The sequence below is a fragment of the Nyctibius grandis genome, chromosome Z (assembly GCF_013368605.1).
Source record: "Nyctibius grandis isolate bNycGra1 chromosome Z, bNycGra1.pri, whole genome shotgun sequence".
Classification (NCBI taxonomy): Eukaryota; Metazoa; Chordata; class Aves; order Nyctibiiformes; family Nyctibiidae; genus Nyctibius; species Nyctibius grandis.
The window spans coordinates 22,262,758-22,287,304 of NC_090695.1; the positions used below are offsets into that span (position 1 = coordinate 22,262,758).

Consider the following 24,547-nt stretch of genomic DNA (forward strand, 5'->3'; position numbering starts at 1 on the left):
CCAGCTCAGGCACCGCCCCGGTAAGCGCATGCGCTCCCCCGCCGCCACACCGGCCCGGTCTGCGCCTGCCTCCTTTGACTCGCACCACAGAACTACGGTTCCCATTGTGCCGCGCCGCACAGCTGTCCCTGTTGCTTCTGGGGGACTACATGTCCCAGCATGCAAAGGAGGAGGAGGTGGCCCCGCAGCAGGCCCACGGAGCACCCGGCCGCCCCGGCCGTCCCCGGAGCAGCAGGAGGCAGCGCGTGCTGGGGGCTGTAGTTTCGCCCGCCCCGCCCTGCCGGTGCCGGTGCCGGTGCCGGTGCGGTGGCGGTGACGCGTTGCATCCTGGGACAGCTGTTTCCGGGTTCGGCGGCACTCACCGCGACCGGGCTCCGCGCACAGGCTCATCCCGCCTCTCCCAGCCGAGCGCTTTCCGCCGCCGCCGCCGGCGTTCTGGCCCATCTGCCCGCCCGTGGGGGTGAAGCCTGGCGCCATGGACGTTAACCAGCCCAAGCAGGAGCACTTGCTGGCTCTGAAAGGTACCGGCAGCGCGGGCCGCCGGGCCAGGCCGCTCGTGCCGTGGCAGTAGCGCCTCCGCCGGCCCTGCCCCGGCCCCGCTCCCTGCCCTGGGGCCGGCCCTCAGGGCCGAGGCGGGCTGGGCCCGGCGCTGCGGCCGGGCCGTGCGCCGCGATCTGGGGAGCAGCCGAGGCGGCACGGGCTCCGCGTTGCGAACCGGCCGTGAAACACCCGTTTCCGTTCCAGAGGCGAGGCCGTTTCTTCCCTCCGTTTTAGAAGGCTGAGCAGGGGGCCGCCGGGCAGGAGCGCCTGGCGGTGGGGCGCAAGGCGGGAGGTGCCCGCGAGTGAAAGGAGGCTGGGGGGGGCGAGCTGTTTGAAGTGAGAGGGCCCCGCACACGGGTGTGCGCCTTGCTCGATGCGGCAGTGGAGGCTCTTCGATGTATTTGCATTTTGCACAAGGCTGTCAGCATTTACAAGAAAATATTTTTTAAAATTTCCTTTCCATTCCTTGCTGTCTCTTGTTTGTTTCCCCCCCCGCCCCTTTTTAATGGTTTTTGACCCTTTAACCTCATGCCTAATGCACAACTACTGGGCTTAGGTCCTTCATTCAGGAATCGCGAATAGTGAAAATAAAAATGTGGATGTCTCTCACATATCTTGCAGAATTAATAGAGAAATCAAGAGAGCTCTGTAAAGAATTTGATCATTTCTGCTGTCACTTGGGTAACAGTGAGTCAGCAACTAAAACACTGAAAAGCCTGAATCTACTTTCACCTTATTTCAGTCAACAGACATAATATTTACTTTCTTTTTTTCTAACTGTGCTCGTTTATAAAATAAATGCTGCTAGTTAAGTAGGAGTAACAAGTAGTTGGTTAAAATCTCAATTCTGCAACCATCCTAAATCAGTGAGGCTGCTCAGATAGATAAAGTAATGCAGGTGTGTATATGATTTCAGAGCGCATCTTCTGCCCATTTACTAGTTTTACAACACTCCTGGAGAGAGTTTTTAATGGTGTCTGCATGTCACAGTAAAATCTGTTAACCATAATTCAGAGATCAACAAGCCCTTTTTCATACATGTACACACACACAAAGTAAAGCCAAAAACCTGAGAACACAGAACATCATCAGCTGACATTACAAATGCATTTTGATAGTAATTAATTCAAAGCAAAAAGTTTTATGATGGATCGTTTTGCTTTTGTGAGAAGCCAATATAATCCTTGGGCTTGTATGGAATTTGATGCAGTGTACAGGCTGTAGATTTTGCAAAAGAAGCGAGAAAGGTATCAGGGTTTCTTTGCACTTTGACTATTTTAAACAATATCTTGACAGTGTAATGATTAAGCAATCCTAGATTTTATTGATTTTAATATCATTGTATATTGCTGATCTCTGGCAGGGAACCTGAAATGATTGCAAACTTGTTGGGGCCAGAGGAGCGGAACAGAGAGCAAGAGTGCATGTTATGTTTCATAGTAACATTTGTAGTTCCCCCCACCCTGCATTCAATATAATCTTTGTATGAAAGAAAGCAATGATGTATGAAAGTGTAAAGTCTTTAAGGACTTAATGAGTCTTTTAGTTATTCTAAAAGTCTAATAAATTAAGGAATTATCAGGTCCTTAAGGACTAAAAGAATGGCTGCATGTATTGCTCACAAGCTCCAAGACTAAAACTAAATGTGTAGTTCTGGTATAAAATGGAAGCAGACAACTTTAATTTGCTTATAGCACTTCCTTTTTAACCTGTGACTTCAAAAACTGATGTATCGGTCAGTACTATTTCAGGAAGGGTTTTGTAACACACGTGTTTTCCAGTTGCTTTATATGCCCTGGCTTAAAATGTTGAAGTGTCGGAGGAAAACACTTTACAAAAAAATAGATTTGTCTGGTAAATTTGAGAAAATAGGCAGTAGTAATTGTATGTCTTTTAATATGCCATCACAACAATATAGCAAGAATAATGACAGATGGATGGCAAGTATGAGATGGCGACAGTGAAAGAATACTCTTGCGAGGAACAGCGTTCAGTAAACTTTGTGCATACCGGTATTGTTCAGCATACTGAAGTTACACTGGTAATGATGGAATACAGTTGCTAATGTTCAGCCTGAATAAAGTAGAATGTTCTGATATATGTCTCGCTTATTTTTATGACATGTTGCTTTTTTGTAAAATATCCTAGCAATGTTTTTCTTAATATGGTAGTGTCTTATTTTTTTATAATGCTTCTGCTTTAGGTCCTGTTTTCCACTGATCTTTGCAGCACGGGGCTAGGAAATTCTTGTAAATAAGATGTTTCAGTCTAGATTTGAGAATCCTAATCAAGAGACTGTTCTTTTCCTTAAGAATAACTGGATTCTACTGTACAAGCATGGAAGTGGTCTTGCATTATCGACCACATCAGAGAGATCTAATGAAACTGCAGAAATTTGCAGAAGCAGCAGTGAAGGAGTTTCCCATTCGTCAGTTACCAAGATTTACACCCTGGTTTCCACATGATTTATACAGACTTCCCCTCAAACCAAAAAAGCGTCCACCTGTTATTTCTTGTGAGGAAGCAGAAGAATGGAAACAACTTTCTACACCTTCAGAATATGTTACAGAATCTCCTGATTATGACTGCACAAAAAACCTCCTTGAGTTTCAGTCTAACATGAAACATGGGCAGACTTTAATCCAAGCACAAACTGTTCACAGACCAATTAACTTGGAGAATCAAGCAGAACCGCCACCTAATGGAAAACAAAAATTGAAAAGGTCTTGGAGTGTCTCTCTCCCTAGTCCTAAGCTTAAAGAAAAGATTCTTCCTTTATCTCAAGAACTGCAAAATAATTTGGAAAGACTAAAACTGCATGCATTTTATAGAGCAAAGTGGACAATTGAACAGTCTATTTGTAATAATCAGAATTTGGAGGACATCTGGATAAAACTGAATAGACTCATCAAGCAGAATGAATTGCCGTCTTGCAATGCTACTATCCAAAGATCTGTGGGACAGATATGGATTTTCTGTGATATATTATATTGTGAATATGTTAGAAATATTCTTAGGGAAAAGCTAAGCCTTACTGATAAAATGAATTTGATTGTACATAAATTTGGAATTATATTTAGTTTATAATTGTAAGATAGAGTTTCATAATAGAATTGCTGTCTGAAGTTCTGGAGTTTTTAAGCAGGTTAGAATGTACAAACTGTAGAAAAACTGATGAATTAATGAGGAGAAAACTACTTAATATTGCTTTGCTACAGTTTTTTAACTGTAATAATGTATTTATTTAACTTTGTTTTGCCAGGAGACTTATGAATGGTTCTAATAAGATTAGTAAGTTTCTGTTTGGCATAGTACTGCATTTTATAGCTTTTCTCTACCTTGGTGGTCTAAAGGAAAAAAACAAAAATAAAAATTCCAGACTATTATGGCAAGCTGTGTCAGATAATAAAATTTATACTTGCAAGCAAGCAAAATACATTCTCGCTGTGCTTCTTTGAACTTAGGAGAAGGAAAAATATTTTTAAGTGAGTTGTTATAATTGCTATAAGCATCTGTAATTATTTTTGACACCAAGACTTTCAAGGTTTGATTATTTCCTGAAAGTAGTATGTGCATTTTTTTTTTAATGAAGGCATAGCCCTCACATGAAATACAAACTTACTTTCTATTGCATGTATACACTGTCTTAGTAACGTTATCCATATTTTCCCAGAAATACTAATGAAAGTTTCAGTGGAAGTTGTGTACTGAAAAAATAATGAACAACTTAGCATTTGCTGGTTTATGACTTTGGTAATAAGGTTTTATTTTTCCCCTGATGTTTCTGGTCTTTTGTCTCTAATTATGCTGGGGAACAAGAAAGCACTAATTTACAGCTACAGGTCAGGAAATTAAGTAATCAGATTTCTATCTATCTGTAAACCTCTATTTGTTGTCGTTATGGAAAGTAAAGGTCTCTGAGGATTTGAATGCATTTTATGGTGATAAAAGGCTGAGTTCAGCATGACTTTTTGTCACCTGAAAGAATAAAGTGTTTCAAGGTCATGCTGTCCCTGCTCAATTCAATGTTTGGAAGGTCAGTAGAGCAGTTAAACTGGTATCGATATGGCTGCAAGAGTATGTATTTCTCTTAGACACCCCTACTAGCTCCAGATAATTTTGCTGTAGCTGGAGGCCAAGGTCTGTGGCATCTGGAAAAGGGGAAAATAAGTGAATGGTATTTGTAGATTGTTAGATTATCATTAACACTGATCAAATAAAAGTGCGCATAAGCATAATGGAGATCCTTCTGTGTAAAAACTAAACAAAATCCCCTTGGACTTTTACTTACATTTTTCTTTTGATGACATCCTTATGTTGGAATAATTATAATAGGCATTACATATCTTTTTTTGTGGTTTAAAATTAAGGATATTGCTCAGTTTGGATCATTGACATGTATTTCTAAACTTTGACTGAATGTTAAGGGGGTCTTATACTGACATTTGGGGTGTTTGTGACATTTAATATTACCACTTAGTGAAATTGATGTAAAATGCTGTCTAGAGGAACCGAGGGTCATTATTAGTTTTAATGCTTATATAGGCAAATTATTTCAATGAAATTATTTTTCTGAGCTTAACACTAATAGTAACAAAGTTTCTTTGTGCATCGGCATTTTTAAAGATACAATGGAGCAGAATGCAGCGTGATTTGAGTTTTATTTAATGTTGTATTTTGTGTCTAGGATCTTATAAGAAAAGAGATGAGACATCATCCTGCAAAGATACAATATTTTCTAATATTAGTTTAGTAGTCTTATTAAATATGATAATTTACATATCTTAATTTAGTTGTGTTCTGACTTCATTCTGTGATCTGTTTATTTATTGTCTTAAATGTGACTAAACTTGATCTGTACCTGTTCGTTTAGAAAGAGTCAGCAAGTACTAGTTTATATGGGCTTACTATAGATTTGAGTAAAATTAGGTAACCGCCAATAATACAGTCCCACTATATTTATTTAATATACTGACAAAACAGCTAAACAAACATCTTACTAAACAGAAGGAGAGATTGGCATCACTGTTCAGTGGTAGCTGTCAGCTTTCTGCTGCTTTGGGTTGGCTTGTATGCGAATAATGATACGTGCACTGCTAGCTGAGTGCACCACAGCTGGATAACCGGCATGTAATAAAAAGTGAACACATTTGGTTTCTCTACAAAAGTATTACAGTCTTGAGTAGCACCAATATACAAGCTGAAACCCAGACTTTTATTTTGGACTGTTCCAGAAATGATTAATTCATATGCATGTGTAATTCAGCATTTCTCTCTTTAATTTTCGATGTTGAATCTTGTACTCCATTTACTCTGTTTTGTGTATCTTGGGGCATTTTATTTACCTCATGGTTCTAAGCCTTCAGAGGTCATGTTTTCAACTTTTCACCCTAACAAAGAGAATGTATTACCTTTCTTACATGAAAACTGAGATTTGTTTATGTCGATGCTAACATGCATAGGTCTGCTGTATGGTAGTGTAAGTTCTTGTGAACCAATACAGCCCACTACACCCAAATGTATATCAAAATAATTGACTATTTTACACAACTGGAAATAGTGAATGCTGACCAGACACATAGGATGTACAAAAGTACAATAAAGATAAAAGCACAATACATGTGTCAGTGCAAGGATGTTGATTAACTTGTTGCAGTCAAGAGAAATCCTTTTATTTTTTAATTTTAGTTTTTTGAAATTACATGGTTTTATGTGTGTTAGGTTTCGAAGAAAAACAAGTCAGTGATTTTTACATATTTATATCAATATCTAAGGTTACAAATGCTCAACTTTGTTTCACGTGAATGCTTTCATGAGAAGCTATATGCAAGATTAGGGCCATTGGTTTATATGAATAGGGAGGAATTCTTTTAAGAAGCAACGTCTTAAATCTGTAATACAAACAAAAATAATGTGTTTTTGAGTATTCTGAGTTAAAATAGCCTTTGAAATTCCCACTTTCTTGAAGTAGAGGTTTTTTAATAGCAAGATCTCAATGATTTTGATTTTGTCAGTAGAGGTAAAATAGTGGTTTTTTGTGTTCCTGAGGTTTTTGTGATGGTTTTGCTAGCTTGAGCTTAAAGTTTGTGACTAAAAGAAAAAGTGATTGTATAAATAATGTAGGCTGTTAGACTTCTCACTGTATCTTGCATACGTTTTGGAGACTAGGGTGTAAATGCAATTCCTTATAGCCTGGAGTTTGACTGAAAGGGTCCATATTAGTCATCATGTCCCATTCTAGAGCAACCAGGATCACAGAACAGGCACTTAGCGTGGAAGAGTCCACAAAAAAATAAAGTGGTATGCTTCTGCTGAAGTCCACAAAGCACTTAACGCTGTAAGAGGTGTAAGACCTTTAGCACATAAGATTGAAAGCAGTAGATGTTAGTGCACCAGGGGAATGAAGCAAGAGGGAGCAATGGCATAACCAGTGCTCTTAGATCTCAGAGTAGCAGGGAATTTGTTATATTGAAAAAGACCAGGTGATCCAAAAAAGTGTTACGCTTTTTCAGGCTAAGATTTGGTGGTTGTAGGTTTATTTTGGTGGAAGGAGAGCAAGACAAAATTATACAAATTATACAAAAAAATAGGTTAAAAAATACATGTTTCATTGACCTATTTTTTATTTTCTGATTTTTTGCAGTGATGAGGCTAACCAAACCTACTTTATTCACTAATATTCCGGTGACTTGTGAAGAAAGAGATTTGCCAGGTATGGCTTTTCTACTATTATGTACGTATTACTAGGTTTAAGCAATGTGAGCATCTGAGACTTAGATGTCAGAGGAGTCTTACGACCTCCCATAGCCAGTAATCTGAAATAGCAATGTATTTTATGTTTGGTAATGGCTACAGGAAAATACCAAAGCACACTCTACAACCCTTGACCTACATCTTTGAAAGATTGATGATGATGCTGCAAACACATGACCTCAAAGTCTGAGCAATTAACACACAAGATGGAAGGCAGTTGTGAGAGAGAAATGTGTAATTGTAGAAGTTTGGCGTTACTATCTTCCCTATCTGGAGAAAATGCTGTGGTAGTTAGAACCAACACATGAATGTTCTATGGAAAATTATTTTGCAAGAATCACTGCTTTTGAATTGTGTTATGCTTGGTGCACAGTCATAAATCCTTGGGTTGTCCCCCAGTAATAGTTGCAGTCTAGAAGTCAAGTATAAGAAAGAGGCAAAGGAAAGATGATTGTGTGGAAATACAAAGCAAGCAGGGAAAGAAAGTAAGTGAGATTAATTAGTTCTGTTATGTCACGTGCTTTACTCGGGCAGAATTTCCCTTTAAGTTTAATGTTAATTTGAGCAATGCCTTTGGGATTGTGCCCTTCAGTGTGTATACTGAATAATTTATTGGAAACAAGTGCCTGGAAGTAAGTTATAATTTATAGGCAGACATATAGATATGTATTTCATCCCTAAACAAGTTGGTTGAAAAGCAAGTATGTCTAAAATGAATTACATCTAAATAAGTGATTAAGTGTCAAAACGTAAATGTACATAAAGCTTTAGACTTAGCAAATATTTAGATACTAGCAATTTGATATTTCTGCAGGAAATCTATTTAACCAGCTAATGAAAGATGATCCTTCTACTGTAAAGGGAGCAGAAACTTTGATGCTAGGAGAAATGCTGACTTTGCCTCAAAATTTTGGGTAAGAATGAATTATTGTAAGTGTAACATGCAAAGTTTAGGATTCATTTAATGGTAATGTGTTTATTACTTTTCTTTCTTTTTGAACATCATTCTTATGCAATGAGATGTTCAATCGTTTTAAAAATAATTTGTGGATTGATTTATAATGTCACGTAATTATAAATGTGTGCTGCCTGGTGTTCCTTGTCGGTAGCCTGATTCTGATCTGAAGGTAATAAGGATTGCAAGTTGAAAGCAACTGGCAGCTGTAGGTGAATTTCTAATGTAATGCACTACTATGAACCACAACTTATACTAACACAGTTTACTACAGTGATTTTTGTGGATACTGTAAGCAATCTACTGATTCTTCTCAGATTTCTATCTAAAAAAAAAAATCTGATTTGTTTGTTGTCTTTTGAAGTTGTTTGTCTTAGAAGGATGATATTTAGAAATATGGGTGTGAAAATGCCAGCATACTTTTAGGATTTGGTCTGGCAAACATGTGTGTGTATATATATTTTGGTTAGAGCTCAAAGGAGTTTCAGTGAAATGTTCTGTATTCTTTTTAAATAACTGTTACTGAACATTTTATTTAATTTTTTTTTTAAACACAGAAATATATTTCTGGGAGAGACGTTTTCCAGTTACATTAGTGTACACAATGATAGTAATCAAGTTGTCAAGGACATACTGGTGAAGGTATGTCAAGAGTAATCTACTTATTGGATTTATAAAATAATAAGCTGAATATGTTTTCTGGCAATATCTTGTATGTTTAGTGCTAATATGTAGATGTTAGGAAATATCTGTCACTTTTTCCAATCCAGAAAACATACCTGGAAATTGGGAACAATAAGACATAAAAATAGAAATTACGATAGAAATCTTTAAAGATTAAAATGAAAAACTAGGATTGTATAAAAAAAAATTATATGTTATAAAGCTTCTCTAGAGAACTGGTGTAGCAAAAGTTCCACAGCTAAAGAAGTGGAGTTATATTCACTTACTTGCACTTTCAATGAGTTCATCAAAGCAAATATCTGTAAAGCATGCATTGACTTGTATTTTGCTTATATTTCAAATGAGTTCTTTTTAGTGCATCAGTTTTTTGCATTTTCTGCTGAACAAATAATACGTTGAGAATAGAAATTCCAGAAGTCATTGTGGACCTCAGTGTAAAAAGTAAATAGAGATTTTATAAACTGCGTGTTAAAGGATTGGACTGCTTATATAGATATATTTTAGAATTTGTCTTTAGCTTTGACAAGTATCTCATCATCTTAACATATCTTGGTTATATGTATAAAAGCATGTAGGGTACAAAAGGCTCAGTGTAACCTAGTACTTTATGACTTATTTTTCTTTAGGTTGCTTTAAGCAGCTGCAGTTCTAACCAACACTTTGTTTTGTTCCCAGGCTGATCTTCAGACAAGTTCTCAGCGCTTGAACCTTTCAGCTTCTAGTGCTGCAGTGGCAGAACTTAAACCTGACTGTTGCATTGATGATGTGATCCATCATGAAGTAAAGGAGATAGGAACACACATGTAAGGTTTTAAATTTTTCTATGATTAAATGAGCCTAAATGAAACTGCAGCACATGCATGCTATTCTGTTGCTGCTTTGATATTGGCATATAATTTAAAGTAATTAAAATTTTTTTTAAAAAATTATTTCTTTCAGCTTAGTTTGTGCAGTAAGTTACACTACACAGACAGGAGAGAAGATGTACTTCAGAAAGTTCTTCAAATTTCAGGTATTGCACGAAGAATTCTACTCTACTTTTAATAAGTAGGTGAATCTGGAAAACCCCTTTTTAAAACATTTGATACTTCAGAAGCACTTTTACTTACTAAAATCTGTTTGACTTTTAAAAGTGAACTGATAAAAACTGTCGCTTCAAACTTCACATGAACTGATGGTTTCTAATTACCATGCAGTTAAACATTTCAGAAATAATAAATATTACACCTTATAATTTTTATTCATTCATTGTGAAAGAAAAATCTGCTCTTAAAAAAAACCTTTTTTTTTTCACAAGCCAGCTTTATGATTATTTTTAAACAGAACAAGTATTGTTCATTCTGACTTTGACACATCTAACCTTTGAGTTTAGATTGTAAAATTCTGATTTTTCTTTTAGTGCATGTAACCTTTTTTAAATTGGAACCTAGTGTTTGTTTTTTAAAGGAAACTAAGCAAAGAAGTCTAATGTGTTACATCTGACTAATATCCACAGAAGTAATTGGTAGGAGTTGAAACCTTTTGTTCCACTGCACAAATTTCAAGACTTCAGATGAGAGTAACTGAGGAAAGCAGGAAATTACTGTTATCTCTGAACTGGTTCTGGCAGGAAAGAGTCTGTTTTAGCTGTGTATTTAATGGATGTTTATTTTTTAGAGAAATATGCTGAGACTTGGATCGTGGGCTCTTTCGCGTAGAATGGAGGATTAGGTGACATGCTTTACTGAATGCATTTTTAGATACTCTCACAGAGTGTCTGGCAATACAGGAGCATTATATAATTAAGACTTGTATCTTTTGCGAGTTGCAGGTTATTTCATTTTGCTCTTTTCTAGTATTCTATCTAGATAATTCAGAAAAAAAAACAGTTGAGCCTTTAGAAGGTTAAATGGCCATGCAATGCAGACAAAGAACATTCAAGAGCTGTTAGTACTTGTGGGCCTTGAAATGGCAGGTATTGATTAGTCAAAGTTGTTTCCAGACAATCGTAGGGAAAATCATTCCATATCAATTTTTGTGTTACGCTCTCCTCTGAACCCAGAAACTCTGCAGTGTTTCTTCATCTTTATTGAAACTGATTTTCATCTTTGTATGTATTGTCTTGCTCTCCTTGTGAAACTGTTTACCTTTTAATTTCTCCATTCTTTGTCCCCCAGGAGTTCAGTATTCTATCCCTCTGTCCCCTCTAGGCTTTCTCTGTTTACTAACGTACACATCTGCAGGCTTCCAGTTCCCCTCTTCTCTCCCTTCCCTACATTTGTTCTTGCCAGAGCCTTGCTCAAATGTCAAATTGTCTCCTTTAGATTTTATATGGAAACTTATTTGTGCACATTTTTCGGGGGTCTACGTGCATACTGTAATTTCTATGTTTTTTAACTTAATCCAACACAGGCAACTTTAATGTCAAAATAGCTAAGGCCAGCTATCTGTCAAATTTGAAGCTCTTCCTTCAAAGAAGGAAGCATAAGAGCTTCTCAAAAAGTATATATATGCTTTAACACCATTCTATAAATACGCTCTGATTCATTATGAGAAAAACACTTCACTAAGCAGTTTTGGTTGTTATTTTTTAAGTTTGATATGGAGACACCAGCTAAAAAATCTGAGAACAAACAAAAAGAAATGTTGCGGAAAACATTCCCATGTTTCGATCGTGGGAATTGATAGCTGCTAATGATTGAGGTGCCACCAGCTATTTTATAACAAAACCCCCATTTTCTCTTTAACAGATTCTTAACTTTTTCAGTTATGTTTTCTAGGATCTTTTAAGTTGAACTGGTGTTACAGTTGGTTTTGAACGGCTTCTTTTTCAACCATTAAATGTAGTTTAATGCTGATCAATAGTGCCTTTGTGTTCCAAAGCTTTCTCTGGGTAATTAACACCATTATATTTATATGGAGAAGGAATGATTCTTTGTAGGGTTTGGTTGTTGTTTGGTTTTGGGGGGGAGGTTGTGAACCTCACAATAACTATTTGATTTTCATTGGAATGCCACTTGAAATTTGCTGGAAGGAATGGAAAGACTTCATTTATCAAAAAGAGAGAAAACATCAGTATTTAGGGAAATTAATAAGAAGCTCACTGAAGCAAAATATTTGGCAGGGAAAAAACACTCTATCAACAAACACCTAAATTAAAATTTTGACTTTTTTTTCTGACTGGAGAGAGATAGTTATGATTACTTGAAAGATTTGAACATTATGCCTGTTATAATGCAAAAATTTCTGTGAAGACTACTTTTTAATATTAAATTCTTCAGGGCTAAAAAAATTTGTTCACAATTTCGAATTGTAGGTGTCTCTCAGGATGCAGTACACTTATATGTAAACAAAAGAAAAGTTTCCCTGTGTAAAGGGAAGTAAATGTCTTCAGCAAGATAATTTAAATTTGTTTCCTTATAAGCATAATAGAAGATTATTTTTTTCAGTTACATCAGTGTATGTCCATTTCATATTTGAATGTGTTAACTGTAGTGGCTTTATGCACAAAATTCAAGCACTTAAGAACCAACGCTTTATTATCACCTTATATATCATCAAATTGTTTTATATTGCTGATTTAATATTGTGATTAAAATTATTTATTTTCTTTTTTTAATTTCTTGTAACGGTTGCATTTTCAAGAACGAAGTGAAGCCTAGTAATGATTCATTGCTGAAGCTAATCACATGAATAGCTCTCTATTATTTCATTTATTTTTAGAGAAGCCCTGAGCAGTATTTTTTTGCTGCAGAACACTGAAGAACTTGTAAATATTACATGGTTCTTGCTCACCCTTGAAAGCAAGTGCAGACCACTTCAGGATACAAGTTGGAAGTAATGTTATTTTAAAGACATAGATCTACTTAGGGCACTGGGTTTGTCTGGTTTCATAAGAGGCCAGTGCTTAGGTGGAGAAGTGTTTCTCTTCAATCTGAGAAAACTGCTTAGTAGCAAAGCAGTCAAGCATGCAAATAAGAACCAGTGAGTATGTACTCTGAATGGTGAGGTTTTAGCTGAGTTGATTGTATCATATATTCCATTATGCACCTGTTCTATGTAAGATCAAAAAGAAAAATAACACTTTACTAAAGATCCTAGTGCTTATAAACAGTTTATGCTGAAGTTGTCTGAGAAACCAATTGTCAATCTGTCTTTTTTCCATTTATTTCAGGTTCTTAAACCACTAGATGTGAAAACCAAATTCTACAATGCTGAGGTAAGTGAGAGCTGTGTGTATTTGGGTTTGTTTTGGTGTGCTGGGTTTATTACTTCACATTAGGTGGTTAGGTAAACTTCTAAGAGCTTCTTAAGTACACACGTTTCTGAGAAAGATGATCAGTTCTAAAGGGAAAAAAATAGGTGGTGCATTTATATAATTTAGTTTAAAAATAAATATACTTTTGATGAAGGGGGGAAAGAGATTATAACTAAGGCAGACATATCAGGACCTTAATGCAATTGACTGACAATTTTGCATATTTTCTGCTTTCCATGAACTCAAATACTTCCACTTATTGCTTGTATATTTAGGCTGATTGAGTACTTAGTGTAAGGGAGATTAATTGTTCGTATTTCCCCAGTCTGGTAAATTATTACATTTAAACTATTGAACAGAGAGGTCATATTTAAATTTCCCCAACGTAAGTACGACCTCCCTCGGTTCAATAATATAATTTTTAGGTTTCTGGCAGTTATACACAGTGCTTCAAAACTAAATGACCTTATACATGTGTCAAAAGTATTCTTTCCCTACAAAATTGTTTTACTGACTGGCCTTGATAAGGGACTTAATAAACTCCATTCCTCAGTTAGCAACCAATTCCTCATGATAAAGATCTATGAGAGGCTTTGGTGACTAAGCTGGTATTTGTGGGTTTTTGGTTTTGTTTTTTCCTTCCCCTGTAAAGGTTTTAAAAGGCTGCTTTGATGCCTTTTGTTCTTCCTGTTCAGGAATTTATGCAACTCCCATTACCGTAGTATCCATACGATTGTCTGAAAAAAATGTTTTTTTTAAGATTTTGGATGATATTAACTGAGCAATTTTCATTTGCCTAGCAAACTGATACAGTACCATTCATATTTCATTTCTGAAAGTGTATAAAGTGCTGCTATGTGTTGTGACCACAGAAGTAAAATAAAATTTAAAAATCTAGAAATAAGTCTTTGATTAGATGTTGTATGCGATACTACATTGCTGTCAAAGCACCGAGACCTTCATCCTGAATAGTAGGAAAGACTGTATCCTTGGGAGCAGGGGAGAAAAAAAAATTGGTATGTGTCAGTTATTAGTTAACTAAAGGTCTTTAAAGGTCGACTAACCAGTTAAACTGTTACCGTTCATATTACAGATGTGATGCTATCTATTCATAAAGTCTGTCACTAAAATTATTTTCTACTAGAAATTATAATCCATAATTTCATTTTTTCTAAAACAAGGAATGATGCTGAACCCTAATTTTCTTGCTTGTTGCTCGTATTGCAGTAGCATCCAAATCAAGTTGATCACTGAAATTTGTGCACAGAGTGCATGCCCTGTCGCCCTAACCTGCTGCAATCCTGAGATTGAATTACCTGCCCTGGTCTGTAGAAAGTCTCTCGCTGACTTCGGTGTGCCTTGGAAAAGGCTCTGTAAAAGCTTCTGTTCCTGCAAACATGCATAGGGAGGCAAATATGCAGACACTTAAGAAAACAAAGTTTGCATTAAAGTTGGGTTTTTGGAATGATGGATATTCAAAAAAAGTTTTCCTGATCATGTTTTGCCAAATTTTATTATAAACTGCAGTATGTAGCTTTGGTAGAACACATTATTTTTATTTTGAGACCTTATATATGTGGATACTTCACATTATCTGTAAAATGACAAAGACTGTTGTTTCATTTCATATACAACCCATTGCATGGATTTAAATTCAGGATAAACTTTAAACTTGCTCAAAAACTAACTCTTTTTTGGGGGGTCAGTTTGTTCTACCATATCTTATCTGTGACTTCTGTGCCTTAGACTTGACTCTGGATTGGTTCTAAAGCAAAGCTAGTAAACCATGTAACCATACTAGCTATAATTTATTAGAAATGTAGTTGTCATCTTTGTTTGCATCCATTTTTATTTATGTTTCTGTCTTACTAATGCTATCTTGTTTAGATGACGCAAAAAAATGCAGAAATGCGTTTTGTTTGAAAGTTAGCCTCCTTTTTTCTTTAACATTTAACCCTAATTTCTCTAATGTGTTCTTTTTTTTTTTATTTTCCCATTAGAGTGACCTCAGTTCTGTGGTAATTTTTATTTATTTTTTTATAAATATGTATGCTTTTTAAATTGCCTATCTGTCTCTGTGCTTGTTGACATTCTTTTAAATTAAAACATAATGGAAAAGCAATGTTTGTTCTGCTTATCATGAACTGGTGTTTTCTCATCTTTATATGTGCAGCTAATCATTTAAATGGTTAGCTCTTTCTTTAATACCCATTGTTGAAACTAAAAGTTGATTATTATAGACTCTTGCTTGTTGGGGTGGTCCTATAAAATACCTCACCAAAATTTGACTAGATTAATTATTTGAAAATGGGAGTTAATCCCTCCTAAATTTTTCCTGCTTTTGACCCCTAGAAAGGTAGGTTTTACTACAGCGCTGCTTGTGTAAGCTGTGACAGAACTTTTCACATCTGGTTGGTGGAGACAGTGGGTTTGAGGAGAGAGCAGCAGCTGGATGTTCTTCCTTTCTTTCGCTAGCTGGAACTGCACTTTCCAACTTTTAACTGCATGTAACAGTTGATGAGTTAGTGTGATACTTCCGCAGTCTGATTTCACTTTAAGGTGTGCCTTGTATTAAAGTAAACTGCATTCTTCTGAAGTACTTAAGGATTTTTTTTTTTAAACCATGTGATATTAAACCAACTTAGGAATAACAGAAAACTAACTTGCTTTTTCATTATTCTGCTCATTTTTTCTTTTCCCTTTCAACTTAGCTTTTTCTAAATTTCTGCCTATGGTTGCTGCATTGAAAACAACTAAAATTTGGATAAATGGACACTTTGAGCAATGGATTTATGGGATATAAACAGTATCAACTTAAGTGACAGTCAGGTGGTAACAGTAATGATTACTGAGATCCATGTTTTAGTTGGGGTTATTTCCAGCTCCTTCTGCAAGTGTGAGGTCTGTCTGTAACCCATGGAGCTTGCACAGTTTTCATTACTACATATATGCTGTCATCTGGTTTGTGTTTAACATGTTTATATAAGGCACAACAAATAGTTCCAGTAGCATCCTATATTTCTCCTTCTAACACAATGACTCTTGAAACTAAAAATATTTTGGCTGTTTTGTCCCACTTTTATTTTGTAATTTACGAGCAGGACTCCATTTGTATAATGAAGTAATTTATTTACACTAATTAAAAAGAAAGTGTAAGCTTCCTTCCAAATTCCCCATAAAAATACTTTTTTTTTATTTATCATAACAAAATACCTGAACTGCTTCATACTGAATTTATAGAACCGCATATTTCAGTTGAAAGGGACCTACAACAATCATCTAGTCCAACTGCCTGAATCAATAACTCTTCTGTAAATGCAGATTTGGTACCCACCCCCCTTTTTTTTACTTTAATTGGCCCTTCTTTGGTTTTGTTTTTCACTTTTCCAGGAGCTCATATCTCTAGTAGACTGAGCCTTCTGTAATTATTCTATCCTGAGATGTTAGAGCTGCAAAGCGACTTCACTGGTTTGCAATTCCACAGAAGCAGTGAGGCAAAAACACCTCTAGTTCCATGTTTTTTCAGCTTCTGAAGTTTAACAGTCTGTAGCTTTCATTCCTGTGCTAGAAGTGGTTCTCATATACCATCTTCAGGCATTAGCTTCATTTAATAGATACGTGTTATAGGGTGTTTTAAAAGTAGACCACCAGTTAAATTGTTGGATGCATATAATATTGGTAACCATTGGCATGATACAGCTGAGAGAGAGGAGGATGGTTTTTGCTTTTTAGCCCATACATCAATGTTTCAGAATAATAATAATAAAATCCAGAGCATGTACCTGAACTGTTTTACTTTAGTTAAAGAAAAACACACTTAATTTTTTTATACAGCTTGATGCACTAGTAATCTGGCATGGCATGTTGTTGTGCACTGCAATTCTTTACCATTTATTCTATTTTTTCATTTTTAATAATTTGGATTAAAACTTGAGTTGCTATTGAGTTGATGAAAGTCTTGGGAAGTGGTGATCTGATGCATTACAAATAAACAATAGCTAGAACATAGCAAAATTATCCCACATCCATTGTTTGGCAAGATACCTGTTGACTAACACTTTTGCTCTTATTGTTACTGGGATTAAGGTTTTTTTCTTGCATTAATTAATTTGATTTGCAGGCATGAACTAAACACATGTGACTTTTTTTTAACAATAGGACTATCTACTCTTTTTAATAACACTAATAATGTTTTCATGAACTTGCACTTTTGTTTTACAGACAGATGAGGTGTTTCTGGAAGCTCAGATTCAGAATATCACTACCTCTCCAATGTTTATGGAGAAGGTTTCCTTAGAGCCATCTATGATGTACAATGTTGCAGAACTGAACACAGTTGACATGGCAGGGGAAAGGTATGTTCAGATTCAGGATATTTGGCTTAGAAACTATTTGTATTACGATTTCATGAGATATAAGCATTACAGTTAGTGAGTTGTCTGTACTGGAAGGATTGTACTTCTTTGCTTGATTTGCTTTGATCAAATTCCTGTTATGTATTCAGATGGAAAAGTTGTTACAGTTTTCTTTTTATAGAAACTATTCTTAAAATTTTGTAATTCTACCTAGTAGAGAAATGCCCAGCTTAATCCTCAAATAATTGGTTACATGAATGATATAGTAACATGAAAACATACTACTTCAGTATCTCCTGTATAAAATTTATCCCATGTCTGGTCCTGACTTGATCTGTGTATACATATTTAGCCTTACAGGACCCATCCGACGTGTCCTTGCTTTCTTCTAGTAGACTGATAACTGTTTTCAATCCTTCTACTCAAGATCTAGCAAGGCAGCAGGCAAGGTGAATCAGTGGAACACCCTTATCTGGGATCTTAGAATATAAACATTTGTCATGCTGAAATATATTAAATGTCATTTAATGTCAATTAGTAAAACACCAAATACCAGAAGAATTTTTGACTGTATTCAGTAGACTGTTGTGGATACAAAAGCTTGTGGTATCTGGGCAGAAGTTAACTTTGGCTGTTTGTGCTTTGCAGTTGGTTGGGTTTTTGGAGGAGGTGATGTTTGGGTGCTTCTGCAGTGGTGACTGAAGTGAAAATTCTGTCTTCTTGCCTGTCGAAGGGTTCACCTGCAGCACAGTGGAGCATTTGCAGAGTGTTTGCATCTGCTGTAATGGTTCTTACCCTGAACAGGAATCTTAGGCTCATGACACTGAGATTTACTGGTAGGGAACCAAACAGCAGATTATCAGCAAAATTAACAGCATTGTTTAAATGCTAAGATGCCAGATAATAAATTATAATGTAGCAAAGTGGATTTCCACCTCAGTTCTCTCGCTCTGATGAATAATTTTTTTTCCCCTTGGTCCTTGATGCCACGTAAATTCTAGAGTGGTTTTCTGTTGTGAAAACACAAAAGAAATTCTATGTGTTTTGCCATGAATAAAATACACAGAGACTGGTGAGGAAAAAAGGTTGGATAGGAAAAAATGTTGGGTTCTTAAGTCTTCCTAAAAATAGCTCTTTAAATTAAGACCCAATGTGGTTTTTTTTTTTCTTTTAGTGAGTCTACTTTTGGCTCAAGGACTTATTTACAACCTATGGATACACGTCAATACTTGTACTGCCTAAAACCAAAGCAAGAATTTGCAGAGAAAGCTGGAGTGATAAAAGGTGTAACAGTGATTGGTAAACTAGACATTGTATGGAAAACTAATCTGGGTGAACGAGGAAGGCTGCAAACTAGCCAGCTCCAAAGAATGGTAAGTTTAACAAGCATCAATTTAACTTAGCATTCATTTTTAAGGCAACTCAATGAACAGTTTAATAATGACTTGAAAGAAAAGTTCAAGCTGCTTACTTTCTGGACCTCATTCTGAATTCACATGTTTGTGTACATATTTGAGAAAGTTATTTAATACATTTGGTCAGTGAAGTGTGGAAAAAACTATTCCAAGGGAATGTAGCTGAACAAAAGCGTTCTTGTTCCTTTTGGTCATGTAAATGGCAACATTTTTTGTTTTCTGGCACACAACATGCCTGTTTCTTTTTTCACAGCACTGAACAACATAACTGAATGGATTGTGCACTTGAATTGCCACAATCAAGTAACGTATATAGCAAAATGCATTGGTTAGAATGAAATTAACTTCTTGGATGCCATTTGGCAACAAACTGAAAAGCACTGACAAAAGAACTCCTTTAAGTATGCTAAGTGTTGACACAGAAGTCTGCTCCCTAATTCATGCAAGACATTTTAGCTTTGAGTAATAATTTTTATGTATAGGATAATACTATTTATCTTTCATGTCCACAGTTTTCATTGAATCTATTCTATTCTGGTTGATTTAGAAATTGTTCATGAATTTTAAGTTGTAATTACTAGCCTGCCTAAGTCAGCTGCACAGCCTGCCTACTCTAATGCGTAAACCTGACTTGCATCTTTTGAATTGAGGATGGTGTAATATGGGAGAGAAGTAAAAAAGCTTTGACAATTGACTTAGTCTGAGTTTACACAGCTTGTAATTGGGTTTCTGCCTCTGTCTCTCACCCGCCCCCATCTCTTAGTAAATAGAGCAATTCTGTAGGGAAATCACATTAACTTGGAACTAGGCAAGCAAACTTGGATCCTGGAAATTCACAGCTCAGTCACTAAAACTTCTCCTTGTTTTTAATTGAGGTGTTAAGTATCTGTATAATCCCATCAAATTAGAAACTGCCCTTTTTTTCTAAACTTAGTTACTCCTGTTACTTTGAAACTTGTTGCTTGTTTTTTAGCCAGTAAACTCATTTTCAACTGACCTTTCCTATCATTTTGCTTTACAGACAGATTTTCTTCCCTCCCTAAATCAGTGTTCTCTCACTCTGCATCCCTTCTGGTTGAACACAGGGTGATTAACATACCACCACGCTCCAGGATTAGTTTTAGTCATCCATCGTTTTGTGCTACTGATTAACAGAGAAACATGAGCTATTTTGTATACTTTGAGCAAAATCTGTCTTGGAAGAGCAGCAAGCAGTTTTTGTTTTTTTTTCCCCTTTGAGTTGCAGTGCAACTCCCTCTCATCTTCTCATCTTTTAAGTGCTATCAGATTATTTAATTTCTAGGCTTCTTTCACCTTCTGTCATTTTCCTTCTAATCCATTTACTAGCTCTATAAACGTCGTTTCCCCCACAGGCCCAGAATTTTACCTGTACTGTGCCCCTCTGTCATTGTTTTGGTTCAGATCAGGGATTCACTTTTGAAACAAGTATCCTGGGTAACCCCCACATACCATAACTGGTTTTTTTTTTGTGGAGTGGTGTTTGAATTCACAACTACATTCTTTTTGGGTGACATTAAACCAGACAGATGCATGTCTGAAATATGCCAAGGGTGCTTCACCTGCTCACAGGCATTCAATCCAGGACTGGACTAGAACCACTCCAAAGTTAAATAACATTATTCTTGAGCAGCACAAGCAAGGAATTGTCTATTTGATTACATACTCTGAGCAATTACCTCATTTTTGGATGAAAACTACGTTCCTCCTTTTGGTGTTACTGTAAGGCCTTTACCTCTAGCCACCAGTTCTTGCAGGTATCTCATTGTTATGGCCAACAGGTATGTACTGGTTTAGGCCTTCTCATCTGCTTGGATCCTGTCTTGATTTGGTCAATTGCTGCTGTTTATTCTATAAAATACTGCTTTTATTGTTGTTTTTTTCCTTAATATATGTGTCTTAAAAGAAGAGTCTAATGTTATGGCAAACTACTAGTTGTTTAGGGAACTGGGTATAATTTTTCCAGTCAATTCCTTCCTGTCACCTAATACAGCTTTGAATCTGTGCCTTTTTCCAGTGCTGGATAATTACTTCTCTTCCTTGAAAGATTCCAAACTTATGTTGCTCGACTGGTCTGAAGTCTCCATCAGTTTGACATCCCTTTGCTCACTCTAATGTCCAGTTTAATACGCTTTCTAAAATGTCATCTGTCTTCAGTCTGTAATGAAATGTAGATGCCTAAAACTTGTTCCCAGCCTGTCAGTCACTGGCTTTCTGGACCTGTTCAAGAGTATCTTTTAATCAAGCTGTAAATGTAACTTTTACTACAGCATCCTTATGTCAGCAGAATTGTCACAACTAAACCTTGTCAGGCAGGACAAATTTTTCCCTTGTTTTTTTCCTTACGATCGATCATTGGTGGGGATTGAAAATCTAAAGCTTTTTATCTGCAGGTTACCATCTTGAATCATCCCTCGTTGGTAGTAACAAGGTTGTCTCTTAGGTTTGTTAGTAGACCATACGAAATGTGTTCAGCTCTTGACAGAACCTGGATAGTTGACCAGTCTTCACATCATGTGCCTTTCTAACTGGTGGCAATTAATTATTTTGGCAGAGGCTTGGAGGACTGAAATGGCACGGAGAATGAACAATCTCTTATTTCTTAGGATGTGGAATAGTGGTGGGTTTATGCAGGAAAATTATACTCACATTGTCCATAGTGTGTCTGTTATCTGCCTAACAGAGAGGTCTTAGAATGAAGCTGATCTTCTCAGGAACTGTATATGGATATTCAGACTTTAAAGATGTGAACTATCTGAAAACTTAGTAATAGAGATCATTCTTGTCTAATGAATTGTTAAACATATCAAGAAGGTGGTCATTGGTAGTGGTTGGAGCGCTGCTGTGATTTGCGTACAAATCAGAAGCACGGAGAGTCAAGCTTCTTTCTTCTAATTCGTCTTATTCCAAGGTTGTTGCAGTAGATGAAAACTTGAGTAGTAAAAACTTCAGCTTTACTATCCAGCATCTGAGAATACACATTCTTTTACCTTCTCAGGCTCCTGGTTATGGCGATGTAAGGCTTTCTTTGGAGACAATACCAGACACCGTAAATTTGGAAGAACCTTTTGACATTACATGTAAAATAACAAATTGCAGGTAATGATGTCATGTGATTCTTGTGCTTTTTCCTGAGTGGGTAAGTTGTGGCTGCCTTTGTTTCATTTTTCAATACTTTCTCCTGAAACAACTCAAACCTTGTCTTTACTATGAGTTGTTGCAACATGAAACTACTTGAAACACATCTTTTGTATTACAATGATTTTTTAAAAACCCAAAGGAACAAAAAAACCTTCCACCATTATTTGTTAATACTATTTGAACCAGGAGATTGCCAAAAATCTGTAGTGGAATTCCATAGAACTGGCTGCAATATCATTTAAGATTGCACCCCATACTTAAATCACAAATCATCTTAGTCCTTCTCAGTCTATCAAATAACAAAATGAGTGCGTATATAAGATTTTTTTTTTTAACTACAAGTAATTTTATCAGAATAAATGATGCCATTTGTATCCAGTCTGATTTACTAGTGGTAAAACACTAGTCCTGTACCACTGCCAAACAGTCACCCATGTCTTTTGTACATCTTTATCTGTGTTTTGACTTGGTTTGTGTTTATACTAGGATCTACAGTAGCCCTTTGTAAAAGGGTTGCAAGAGTGACATTTAACTGAAGTTAGAAGTTGAAGCAAGGGACTAGATCATGTGTCTGGTCTGCAGATAGATACTTCTCATGAAAATTTTGTTCGCCATCCATAAATGTGAGCAGTATTATGCTATCCAGTATTGCTAAACCCACAACAGGACGCTCATGTTGGACAAATCTATATGCAACTGAATTACTGCACATCACAGTAAATTGCTTGCTGCCTTCTTATTATTTATATGCTTGATCAATAGTAACCTGAATAATAAATTAATCAAGCTTTTACATATCTGCAGTCCTTGAATGCTTAAAAAAAACCCATGGGTTTATTCTTGTTTTTTTCGATTTCCTCCAGCAGTGAAAGGACTATGGATCTGGTTTTAGAAATGTGTAACACTAATTCCATCCACTGGTGTGGAGTTTCAGGAAGGCAACTTGGAAAGCTGCACCCAAGTTCATCCCTCCATCTTGCACTTACACTGTTGTCTTCAGTGCAGGGATTGCAAGTAAGTCTTTACAGCATAGTTTTGTTATAAAATAGCTGTTTTATAAGCTCAGTAATTCTTCGTAATAACAACTCATAAATATTTTCCCTTTCTAGAGTGTCTCTGGCTTAAGACTTACAGACACATTTTTGAAGAGAACATACGAGTACGATGATATTGCACAAGTCTGTGTAGTTTCTTCAGAAGTCAAACAAAGCTGAAGAAAAAAAATCTGTGTTTTCGTTGGGCTTTTTTTTTTACGGACCAACCTCTTGATGTTTTTGCAGCCGAATCATATTAAAATGTGTACAAAACCAAATCCCAAATACCTGTAAATGTAACTATGCTTATTTAATTTCTCTGAGTAGTTTTTATATGAAGTCTTTTAAAAATGTGCATATGCGTTTTCTCTACTGAAAATAAAGTCTCTGAAAAAAGTGTAGCTCTAGCAAATTATATTGCATTAACATCACCTCGGGGCAGGGGGGCGAGATTGATATGAAATAGTAGCACTTAGTACTTATTTTTGTTATTTTAATTATTTTAAAATATTTAAAGAGTTTTAAAATTGTGGTTCTGACAAAACTGCTTCAGTTTGAAGGAACTGGCCTCCTACAGACAAGTTCCTGGAATACAAACCCCTAAAAGAAGTACTTTGGGGTACAGGGCCTGGCAGTGTATTTGCATGGTATATGCATTGCCGTAAGAACTAGAGCCTGACAAAGGCATGAGATGAGTGAGTGCAGCTGGCAGTGTTGAGGTGCTAGCAGCTAGAAAGTAGAGTATCAGCCAAAGAATGTGCTCGTTCTCGTGGCTCAGTCTTTGGAAAGGAGTAATACAGCAAATCTGTCCCAATTAGCTGCAGTCTTGTGCAGAGTTATGCGTCCCTGCAATACAGGGCATGCTGTGAACGGGCACGTTCCTTCCCAATTAGTAGGGAACTGAACATTAAAATAGCAGAACTTGGGCATCTTTTATTGTTAAACTGAGGTGGTGCAAATTACTCTTGCCGTCCCAGAGGCATTTAAGTAGATTTTTTAGGAAAATGAGGAGAAAAGCCCTGCATGGCTGCCCTAGATCAAGTTCTCCAAAGCATATATGCAGGAAGGAATTCGGGACCTGGTTAAGCACCAAAATGTACTTTTCCCTAGCTTTGTTTTGAGAAAAGGTGGAAATACTTTTGGCTGAAATACCTAAGGTCACCTAAAGGTAGCCTTTTAATAGAGAAAATGCTGACTGGCTTACCTAGCTTCACACTAGCTAAACTAGTGTTAAAGATTCTACTCAGTGGCTTGTCATATTTCTTAGCTACCATATGAGTAGCTGAGAGTATTGGCACTTAACAACCTTAGTTAGTTTTGACAGTGTTTTACTTAAGGCTTTCCGGTGTATAAAATCTTTAAGTGTAGAATTCAATTTTAAAATACTGGAGAAATTTAGGACCAGCTTACTAAAT

At 36.4% G+C, this 24,547-nt stretch overlaps 2 protein-coding genes across 6 annotated transcripts; both read left to right on the forward strand.

The window, feature by feature from the left end:
• The first annotated feature begins 196 nt into the window (after nucleotides 1-196).
• Nucleotides 197-23,481, forward strand: TRAPPC13 (trafficking protein particle complex subunit 13). Of its 4 annotated transcripts, none has more exons than XM_068422395.1 (13): nucleotides 197-521; nucleotides 7,184-7,252; nucleotides 8,108-8,207; nucleotides 8,806-8,890; nucleotides 9,608-9,735; nucleotides 9,872-9,944; nucleotides 13,086-13,130; nucleotides 15,170-15,187; nucleotides 17,391-17,524; nucleotides 18,699-18,897; nucleotides 21,956-22,056; nucleotides 22,962-23,112; nucleotides 23,208-23,481. In XM_068422395.1, the coding sequence occupies exons 1-13, from the start codon at nucleotides 476-478 to the stop codon at nucleotides 23,310-23,312; spliced, it is 1,254 nt and encodes a 417-aa protein (XP_068278496.1). In that variant the 5' UTR covers nucleotides 197-475; the 3' UTR covers nucleotides 23,313-23,481. The 4 variants fall into 4 exon arrangements, with proteins under 4 accessions (XP_068278496.1, XP_068278497.1, XP_068278499.1 ...); XM_068422396.1 differs by having other exon boundaries at nucleotides 22,965-23,112; XM_068422398.1 differs by lacking the exon at nucleotides 15,170-15,187.
• Nucleotides 458-4,026, forward strand: SHLD3 (shieldin complex subunit 3). Of its 2 annotated transcripts, none has more exons than XM_068422401.1 (2): nucleotides 458-521; nucleotides 2,853-4,026. In XM_068422401.1, the coding sequence occupies exon 2, from the start codon at nucleotides 2,878-2,880 to the stop codon at nucleotides 3,625-3,627; it is 750 nt and encodes a 249-aa protein (XP_068278502.1). In that variant the 5' UTR covers nucleotides 458-521; nucleotides 2,853-2,877; the 3' UTR covers nucleotides 3,628-4,026. The 2 variants fall into 2 exon arrangements, with proteins under 2 accessions (XP_068278502.1, XP_068278501.1); XM_068422400.1 differs by having other exon boundaries at nucleotides 475-521; nucleotides 2,744-4,026.
• Nucleotides 23,482-24,547: the final 1,066 nt, after the last annotated feature.

Coding starts and splice junctions, on each gene's coding strand:
- TRAPPC13 (XM_068422395.1), top strand. CDS start 476: ATGGACGTTAACCAGCCCAAGCAGGAGCACTTGCTGGCTCTGAAAG. Junction 7,253..8,107: donor TGAAGAAAGAGATTTGCCAG/GTATGGCTTTTC, acceptor ATATTTCTGCAG/GAAATCTATTTAACCAGCTA. Junction 23,113..23,207: donor CTTCAGTGCAGGGATTGCAA/GTAAGTCTTTAC, acceptor TTCCCTTTCTAG/AGTGTCTCTGGCTTAAGACT.
- SHLD3 (XM_068422401.1), top strand. CDS start 2,878: ATGGAAGTGGTCTTGCATTATCGACCACATCAGAGAGATCTAATGAAA.